Here is a 10144-nt window from a genome sequence, read left to right as displayed (position 1 = left end):
GTCGCACAGAGCCCTCTGGGCGTGCTAACTCATGCATGTAGTAAAGACGATGTCCTCTGCAAGAGGCTTTTACAAATTGCACTTACCATTTTAAATGTTGAACAACCATTACGCAGCATCAGCAGTGCTTTGCAGCCTTGCATTTTTTCGGCCTTTCGGAACAAATTTTGTCCAGATAAAATTTTTGTCAGTTATTATTGCCTTTGTCCCAATACTTGTGTGAATTTAATGTCATTTTGCTTCTGACTTTTGACCTGACTCACCTCTCTTCACTTCACTCGCAGAACCTTGTTGAGGAGCAGCAGAGCCAGCTGAACCAGTATGAGTGTGCAGCCGGGCAGTGTGTCAGTGAACTGCAGAAGGCCCAGCTGCAGGTCCAGTCCCTGCAGGCCAAGATCCACGAGAGCGAGGCCAACAATCTGGTATGACACGCTCATATACTCAGAGGAATGCCTTCATATCTGAGTCTGACCCAGCGACCCCTCGTATCCCTATGTGTAGAAGCTGCAGGAGAAACTGAGCGAGATGGAGTGTGAGCTGCGTTCCCTCCGCCAGGCTGCTCAGAGTCAGGAAAGAACCATCCAAGACCTTACGGAATCCATCAGCACCAAAGACACAGAGGTGAATGTCCTTTGAACAAAAGGTTTTTGATTCATTGATGCATTGTTGGTAATAATAAATTCTACTCCAAGGCCCAGGAGCTCTACCAGCTGATCGAGGGACAAAACTCTACATTATATAAGCTGCGAGAGATAGCCCACCGCAGCCAGCTTGCACAAAGCAAGGTACGTCACTAGTGTGTGATTGTTGTATCATCTTAGGGTGCTTTTTATTTTGGAAAACTCCACACAAACACATTTTTGCACTAGAACTCCACAATATACATGCATAAATACGTAGTTAATTCCACTTGATGTTGTTATTATTTTGTTTAGGATCATAATTGATGCGCATTAGGATTTTATTGCAGTTTTTTCTATTTGTCTTTAAACGTATTAAGGCATTTTTGTACTATTTTGCAGTGTTTTAGTTTTCATTCCTGTCCTCTTCATGCACTACCACACCAAATGAAATGACTGACTGTCTTGAGAATAAAGATTCTGATTTCCACACTTACATTGATAATTTTGAAAACATCAATTTCCCCATTTTAGAACCAAAAAAGGTCTTTGTCCAAACAAATTGGGTTAAAAAATGTAATAGAGTATATATAGCTATAAACCCTAACCATATACCATTATAAATGAATACCTTTAGGTTGTCAACTGCAACAGGATGTCCGTATAAGCACGAGGCTATTTTAGCTAATCAGGAGCCCAAAGAAAGCAATATCTGGAAAAGGCACAGTAGCAAGTGGACAAAGAAATGAAAAAAATAACATGCTAGAGCTTTCAAAACAATTAGTTTATGAAGGAAAAGACAATCAGTTCAGTGCGTACCCCTTAACTGGAAGCAGTTACGGTATACAGGGTATGTCCATTCTCTCTTTAGGCTACAGAGGGGGTCAGTGAGTCAGTGACACTTGCCCAGCTCCAGGGAGAGCTTGTGGGAGTGCAAAGCTCTCTCTTCTCCCTGGGGCTTGAGCTGGAAGCTAGCCAAAGGAGCTTCCGACAGAGCCAGCGGCAAGGTGACGATCTGGTGCGCTCCAAAGACAGACTCACCGTTGACCTCCAAGAGGCACTGCAGCACAGGGGAGAGACCGAAAAACACAATCAGGTTCGTGACTAAAGCAGCATTGGCCGTATGAATGATGAGACAGGCTTACGCTCTCAGTTCTCTCTGCTGCAGGACCTACGCAGCACTCTTCAGAAAATTCGCTCAGAGTTGCAGGCTAAAGAAGCAGCTCTGAGGGAAGCTGAAGCAGAGAGACTCACTGTGGTGCAGGAAAAGGAGAGAAGCGTCACACAGCTCAAAAACACTCTGCAAGACAAGGAGCAACAGTTACAGGTAACCCCCACTCATACTTTGCATATTTGTGTGCACAATTTTCTAAAATTGTTGATTTGTGTAGGAGTACTCTGAAATGTTGGAGACTCCTGGAAGCTCCAAACCAAGAGATGCTCTTTTGGAGAAACTAAGAGAGCGCATTAAAGAAAGAGACAGAGCTTTGGAGGTAGTATACAAATATGCATAACAGGGAAATGATGGTGTATGTTTTGTTCATGTAACAATATCTTCATTTTAAAACTTTTCAGACTTGGTGTCCCTGCAGGTTTTCCCAAATCTTGAAAATGTTTAGGTGCTTAGAATTCTTTAAAAAAAATGTATTTAGATTTTTTTTTTTAATTTGCACTAAAATAATATTATGATAAAAACAAAATGTATAATAATAAATCTAATAAATATATTTATATCAATACATCTAATCATTGTTAGATATGCAAGATAATGATTGTGGATTTTTGTATCAATTGTATTTGCTATAAAATAATACCAAGAGGAAGACAACATTTATATAAGTTAAAAAAAAAAAAAAAAAATTGGATTTCTAATCCTAATATGTAATTTACCACATCTGCATTAGACTTTGGAAAAGATGTATCATGTTATTTCCTCCCTCTGCTGCGCACAGCACTCCATTGATGACAAGTTCCGTTGTCTGGACGAGCGTGAAGGTCAAGTGCGGACACTACAGCTCGCTCTCAAGGAGAAGGAACGAGACCTGGACAGGCTCCGATGCATCCTATCCAACAACGAGGAGACAATCACAGTATGCGCTCAGCACACACCCCTGAGCTGCGAGGTTGTTCAGCTGTGTGTTCGTTTGTAATGTGGTCTGTGTTTATTTTAGAGCCTGGATGGTTTGGTGCGAGGGAAAGAGCTGGAGCTGGAGCAAGCCGCCGAGGCCTACAGGAACCTCCAGTGGCTGAAGCAGCAGAGCGAGGAGAAAGAGCGAAGCATTTTGAGGGAGAAGGACACCATCATCAGCCAGCTACATGTGGCTCTGCAGGCTCGTAGCAAGGAGACACAGGTGACACACGTGCATTTTCCATTGCTATCTGCTTGCCAGAACAAAATCAGTAAACTTATTTTATGTATGTGTGCAGGATTTGACGTCAGCTCTGGTTGCCAGAGTTCAGGCCGGCCCCACCGAGGTGGTGGAGGAGCTGAAGGCTCGGCTGCAGCTGAAGGAGAAGCTCTTCCAGGAGCTGCTGTCAGATCGCAGCCGCCAGTCGAATGAACACCAAACACAGGTGGCGGACCTGCTCAACAACCTCAGCTCCAAAGACCAGTACTTGCAGGTGTCAATCCTCACAGAAATACAACACATACACACACACACACACACACACCATTTGGTACTTCTGCACTGTACTGGTTTAAGAAGAAGAAGATATATCCGTTTTTGATAGCTAAAATGTAAACAGAACTACAACCACAGTAATCGTGAAGATATTGTTAAATGAATGCCTCACTGACAGTGTTAATCAAAGCTGGGAATTATTATCTTTTTAATACACTTCAGATCATTATATTGTGCAGGTGCCGTAGCCTTTAGTGCCACTCTGGTCTATTTTCTTACAAACAGTATTACTCTTTATCCGTCTCAGGACAACTCGTACAGGCTGTCCTTAGTGATCGGTGAACGCACAAACCAGCTGCAGGAGTTGCGCAGGCAGCTGTCACTAAGGGAGCAGGAGCTGCGTGAGCTGAGACAGGACAAAGACATGGAGACGGGAGGAGAGGTGCAGCGTCTGCAAGGTCTTCTTCGAGAGAAGGAAGCCTTCATCAAGGTATGTTCTTTAAATTATTTTTTCAAGTCCACGTGTAATATCTTCACTGCGTACCTTTATCAGGAGATGATGCGGGACCAAGAAGAGGTGATGCTCCAGTCGTCTACGGAGAGCGAGGCAGAGACGAAGGTTCTCCATGAAGATCTGAAATTAATACTAAAAAAGGAAGGGGAAGCCCAGGTACTCATTTTATATAGTATTTGTTAATATGTAATCAGTCTTTTAGTAGTGTTTACCTTATGCTAATTTTATCCTCTCCTTGCAGAAAGAGCTCTCTGCCCTGCATATGTCTTTGGCCGCCCAGCAGGCAAAAGCAGTTTCCCCTACAGAAAGCACTGACCACCAAGTAGGTTGTTGCTTCATTTAGAAAATATGTCACCATCATTCCAGTTCATCACTAACTTTGCGTGCTTTACCCAGCGTGTGCTGGAGCAGCTTGTGTCCGAGTACCACAAGCTGAATGGTGCACTGAGGACTGAGAAGAGATTATACCAGAGCCTCATTCACACAAACGGTGACAGGTAGGGATGATACTCACGGCAGCCACAATATTAGGTACAACTGCACATCAATGCAAGATTTAGATCAAGAATTGTACCTTTTTTAAAATGTTGGGGTTTTTTGGGGGGGGGGGGTTGTGGTGGTGGTGTGCAGTTTGCAGTGATATAGAGTTGCACTGCGTCATAATAAAAGGTGTGTGTAATCTCATGTTGCATCAATCAATCAAGCAAAACAGCTCTCAGCTTGATGCAGTGCAATTATACACCACTGCATACTACATTAATAGACATATTTTCAAATGAATACCTCTCTCACAGTCCCAAACATATGATTATATTAATAAGTGCCGAAGACAGCTCTTGTTTTCGATTCCAATACATTGTGTACCTAATAGAGCGTCCAATGTAAAAAAAAGTGGCAGATTTGACAATTTTTCTGTTAAAAAAATTCTGGTCTTTCTTAGCAGCAGTTCAGAGAAGACACTGGCCCTCCACACTCAACTCGACTCGGTTCAAGCGCTGCGTGGACAGCTAGAAGAGGTCCTGGCCCGCACTCAGAACATGGCCCTTGAGCTGGAAAGGGCAGCCAAAAGGCAGCCGGACTTAGGAGGTGGGAACGGTTGAGCCTCCGGGCCTGCAGGGGGCGCAGTCACCAATGCGCTGTGATGGCTTTGTGTGGCCACATCAGCTTTACTCATTCCACAAAAAAAAAAAATGTGACCATAGCTTAAATAAGAATAACACAGCAATGTTACAGAAGCCTGCTAAAACTAACCTCAATGGAGTCTTCTTTATTAATATATTTGGTGTATAAATATGTTGTGAATGGTTTTAGAAAACAACTGCCTGCATTTTGCGTTTGAGTGCAAATTGTTGTGTTTTGCCATTTTTGTGTGCTGACTCTCACAGATGTCACTCTTCCAGCCTTAGACACGCAATGAGGTTTAACTCTTGTCGAGAAACACCAGCCCATGCCTTGAATAGAGTGCAACATCTCACCATCCGTCATTTGTCTGATGCCATTTTTTTTTTTGTCCACAAGGACGTTCAGTTCAGATCTGTAGAAATCCAAATCCAAAGAGTACAGTAGTTGCTTCTGACTATGTGGGCATCATTAGTTGCACAGTTTTAGGTTGCAGTCTGACACATATGCATGAGACCTTGTTAGATATGAGATAGTCGACCAGTTGTTTAGTAAGATACACTGTCTAGTTTAACTTGATACATTTTTGGATATATTCCCCACATCATCTTGGAAGCTCTCCTCTAAACGTTCCTTGTCAAAACTTTTGTATTTCAAGTGCAACAAAATAAATGTGCTCTTTCTTTCTGTTACAAAAAGCCACTTCTCTTCATCGATCTCTCTTTATTGTGTTTACCGGGAATTTGTCCCAACTGAAATCTCCTTTTTTGATCCATTATGTACCCACAACTCTTCCCTTAAACAACCCTGGTTCCTATTTCAGACAATTTTACACCATGAGTCAAAGTAGCAAGGGGCATTGTCACATCAAATATGTCTTCCTTTGTGTTCCTTTTACCTGCTGCATGAAAATGTGCCATACATTTGATGTTTGCATGACTGTTACTCCCCAAACACCAAATAAGAAAAACCACCACACAAACAATAAGCCACTACTATGAGAATGGCCGCTGTGTGCCAGCTCGCCCCAAAACTCGCACAATTCATCTCATATTCACACCACTAGATCAATAACCTAGAAGCTTCCATGCTACCACATCATGGGAGTTTTACATGAAACAATGCCTCCTCCATAGCTGTGCGGGAAGTAATCAAGCATTTACACACATCCTAAAGATGCCATGCTGTACTGATGGCATATATTATTAATCATCTACCATTAGGTAAGCGGTACACATGCATCATCTAATAAGACTCAATAGAACTGTGGCAGTCATAGAAGTACACTGTATTTTACTGAGAGGTGTTTCTAATATTTTGGTTCTCAAAGTGGCAAAATTATAGAAACTACACCACCCTAACCCACAACCACCGATCAAAGCTGAGCTTTATTATCTTTGCAAAGGCTTTTATAAAGGTTTATTAGATAATGCGGGTGTACCTAATCTTCCCTGGCAGGAAAGAAACACACAGTCTCCCCGTTGTAGAGTTATGTTTAGAGTGGTAACACAAACATACCTCATTGCCAATGCAAGGCCATATAATCCAAAACCTAGCTATATTTTTCTTCAGGCAGCCTCACTGCTTTTTAGTGACACACACTGGTCTGTTTGCTCCACCCTGAGTGTGTTTTTTGGCCGGCTGGAAAGAGATGACATAACATTTCCCCTCAATCCAGTGACTGCAAGTCAGAGCAGAGCTGTCTGTGTGGCGAGAGTAGAGCTGGAAAGATGTATAAAATTGCAGAAATGGGAGCAATTCAGGAGACTTAAGTGTGTCTTAACGTGGTGGTTGTGTTTCCAGATCTCAGCACTGAAGAAGAGGAGGTAGAGGAGGGGGATGATGAAGACGGCAGCAGCGAGGAGTTCACAGACAGCATAGAGGAGGATGATAAAGTGACATCCGGCAGTTTTGCTTCAAACCAGGTTTGCTCATTCACATCCGTTTCTATTCATTTTAACACACTGACAATGGCTGCGTTCACATACTGGTCCGGATAAAAAAAAAAAATTTCAAAAAAGATACTTTGGTATGATTCGTTAAGTGTTCACACTGGTATTTTTATCATGTGACCAAAGGCTGCACATTAAAGAACGTATTAGTAAGCATAAAGATAGGTTGATTGGACAGCTTCCAATATTCCAAATCAAAAAGCCGTATGTTGGGTTAAATACACAAATTGTTTTTATTTTCTGCTATATTTAACAGCTTAGATTTCAGCAAAAGTTTGTAAAATATAATTTTAAAGAGTGTCGTTGTCTCACACACACACACAAAGGGAGAGACCAAAGCAGAGAGACAACACTTTCAACACATTTTCCTACATCTGGGGTTTCCAAACGTATTCCAGCAAGGGCTGCATACATAAAAATTGACAAAAAAATAATTGGCCACTATGATGCTGAAACCAGTCCATTGTAGGTCAGTATATGGTAAGTTATCTGAATAAAACATCATCTCAACTTTGTGTTGTAGGTGACAAAGCAAATTAGTTTAATATCGAATAATATGTCTGATTAATAATGAATGTATTTAAGTTTTAAAATATGCCAAGGACCAATAAAAAAAACAAGCTGCAGGCCAAAAATTGCACACAGGCCACACTTTGGCCACCTCTGTCTTACATACTTGTAATTTCTGCATCCTTTCTGCTGTCATTTTATTCTTTGGTCTGTGTAGCGGAAAGAGACCCATCACTCAAGTGGTCTCGGTCCACGTGTTGAGTGCACAACCGGGTTCGGATGATCGCGTTCACACTTGACAACCGTACCAGCACACCAAACAAGCTAGAGTTCCTTTTAACCATAGCAAACATGACAAGTGTGAACGCACCCTTTGATTATCTTAACAATGAAAGGTGTTCGCAGGCATCTGAAAGAGTCTGTAGACATGAAGGAGGGTTGAGGACGCAGACGGACGTTCAACAGATGCTTGAACTCGAGCTAAAAGAAATAAAGTCACAGCTCAAGAGGGAGGGATACACCTCAGTGGAGCACATGAGGTGTGTATTTACTCCAGTGAGAAGCCTCATCTGTTTACTGCTACTTTTCATGGTAACATTGTGGTTGCTCAAAGGAGCGCACTGCAGAGGCTTCAGAAGGAGAACCAGTTCCTGAAAGAACGCCAGGGAGTGACGACAGACAATCACAGCTTTGGCCATCAGGAGGAAGATGAGGACACTGAGGAGGAAGTGGACATGGACGATGATGACAATGTAACACATTTTTTAAAGTCATGTGATAATGTCATTATGGTGCGATTGACCTTTCTGTTGTAGGGGTTTGAGCCTGCAGGGGGTGTCAGCGAGGCAGAGCAGGCTCTTCAAGAGCAGTCCTTCCGACTTTGCTCTGAGAATAGAGAGCTACAAGAAAGGCTGATGGTGTCTGAGGCCACTGTCCAAGCTCAGGCTGAGCAGCTGAAGGACTACAGGGACCTGCTCAGTGAGTGGCGCCGTCACACTCTGATAAAAACGTTTACAGTAGACCCTCCCCGACCCCTTTTACACAAGGGTTATGTATGATAAAAATAGATGCAACTGTTAATATACAGCATTTTAAAGTGAAATAAAGATATATGCAGATTTACACAGCATCCCATTTCACGTAATACTTCCATGCAGGACTCCCAGGGGCTCATACATTCACACATTAATGTCTTCATGCAAATCATTTTGAAAATGTTCCAAGTAATGTATTTAGTTGTCATTTGATACATTGCATGTTTTGAAAGCAGCTACATTGTAGCATAAAATGTAGTTTAGTCCCTGTTTGCTTCAGCATTTCTTTTCCAGCTGTTTGCAAATACTCAGTGAATGCAGATGGCACTTTTCAATAGCTGGTAAATATGACTAAAAAGAGGCATGTCCTTATGTTGACAGTCTTACTAATTAAGCTGCGTATTAAACGTTGGATCGTATGTTGGGTGTTATAAGAATTTATGTTCATGTACAGTATATATCCGGTGTATATCAATGTTCTTTTTTCATATATCATTGGCCGATAACCGAAATATCGGCTTTTTTTCAGCTCCCAATATCGGTATTGGCATTGGCCCCAAAAATCCCATATCGGTCTGGCTATAGCTTGAACGATGCTGGTGCCAGCAACTCATACAGTGGTTGGTATAGATAAATAAGCATTATCAGGTTTTTGAATAGTATTTCAAATCAAGGGTGAAAACATTTCTTTCCCCTGGAAGAAAGACATTTCTTTCCCCACCTACCTCACTCACGTTGCAACCAAAAGTAACACATACTGTATAGAACACACAATATAACTGCACCACATGAACTATACAGGTATTGAATCAAACGCTTACATAACATACATGTAAAGCAATCCATCCATCCATCCATTTATTGTGCCACTTGTTCTCACTAGGGCCGCGGTCGTAAAACAACACAAATTTCTACTAGTTTATAACCCGCAAGGCATGCGGGGTAACTTCCTGTTGGGGAAAGTGTGCACATGGGCTTCCCAGCATGCCTTGCGGGTTATAAATTAGTATAACATATTATTGTTTTGCATGTATTATTGTGTAAGCATCTATTTTGATACCCACAAAGTCTGTGTGGTACAGTTACACATGTGTGTTCCACATGTGTTACTTGTCCTTTCTTATTTTTGGTTGCAGGTAGGGATTTGCACATTTGATAAAAATTTGGGGGGGGGTCGCGAATGCTAAATGCTGATTCCACTGTATTCGTATGCATGATTTCCGTCTTTGGTGTCCCTGCAGCAGAGACGTCCGTGCAGCAGGCGAGTAAGCAGGTGCAGGTGGATCTGCAGGATCTGGGCTATGAGACTTGTGGTCGCAGTGAAAACGAAGCAGAGAGGGAGGATGCCAGCAGCCCAGGTCACCCATCCTATAAATCTTACGTCAAATATTATGTTCTTGCTGTGTGCAGCATTCATTAAACATACATTTTTTTAATTCCTTAGAGTTTGACGACCTGGAGATGTGCACATCGCTGTCTCATCAGCAGGATTACGAGAACGTGGGCGGAGGCTGGTACAGGGATAACGGAGGCAGAAGTAATGGAGGTGCCTGTAATGAAATAGGGCTTGAGTCACCTTTGCAGCACCTGGTCCAAGATCTGCGCTCCCAGCTAACTCGCTGCCACAAAGTAATACGCGGGCTTCAGATGCGTGTGCGCTCCCTGTCGGCCACAAGCGACTATGCCTCCAGCCTGGAGCGGACCCCCCGCAAGGTATCATCGCTCTCACTCATTCACCCACCCTTACAAGAAGATCTCATGACGTTTGACT

The 10144-nt window shown here is 42.5% G+C and overlaps 1 protein-coding gene across 8 annotated transcripts in view; it reads left to right on the top strand.

Annotated features, from left to right (window-relative positions):
- Window positions 1-10144, top strand: part of LOC129177419 (myomegalin-like) — a 55363-nt gene that overhangs the window by 28707 nt on the left and 16512 nt on the right. For 7 of the 8 annotated variants that reach the window (XM_054768533.1, XM_054768532.1, XM_054768530.1 and 4 more), the window contains 20 exons: window positions 285-422; window positions 502-621; window positions 693-785; window positions 1492-1716; window positions 1789-1947; window positions 2012-2113; window positions 2573-2710; window positions 2792-2971; window positions 3048-3242; window positions 3552-3734; window positions 3798-3914; window positions 4000-4080; window positions 4155-4255; window positions 4699-4844; window positions 6681-6802; window positions 7745-7878; window positions 7953-8091; window positions 8155-8317; window positions 9615-9731; window positions 9818-10086. In XM_054768533.1, coding sequence (XP_054624508.1) covers window positions 285-422; window positions 502-621; window positions 693-785; window positions 1492-1716; window positions 1789-1947; window positions 2012-2113; window positions 2573-2710; window positions 2792-2971; window positions 3048-3242; window positions 3552-3734; window positions 3798-3914; window positions 4000-4080; window positions 4155-4255; window positions 4699-4844; window positions 6681-6802; window positions 7745-7878; window positions 7953-8091; window positions 8155-8317; window positions 9615-9731; window positions 9818-10086 — 2922 coding nt within the window. The remainder of the gene's footprint in view (window positions 1-284; window positions 423-501; window positions 622-692; window positions 786-1491; window positions 1717-1788; window positions 1948-2011; window positions 2114-2572; window positions 2711-2791; window positions 2972-3047; window positions 3243-3551; window positions 3735-3797; window positions 3915-3999; window positions 4081-4154; window positions 4256-4698; window positions 4845-6680; window positions 6803-7744; window positions 7879-7952; window positions 8092-8154; window positions 8318-9614; window positions 9732-9817; window positions 10087-10144) is intronic. The other variant, XM_054768527.1, reaches the window with a different exon arrangement.

The sequence above is a fragment of the Dunckerocampus dactyliophorus genome, chromosome 2 (assembly GCF_027744805.1).
Source record: "Dunckerocampus dactyliophorus isolate RoL2022-P2 chromosome 2, RoL_Ddac_1.1, whole genome shotgun sequence".
NCBI classification, from domain to species: domain Eukaryota; kingdom Metazoa; phylum Chordata; class Actinopteri; order Syngnathiformes; family Syngnathidae; genus Dunckerocampus; species Dunckerocampus dactyliophorus.
The sequence above is the reverse complement of the archived record's forward strand: the minus strand, read 5'-3'. Positions and strand labels throughout refer to the sequence as shown.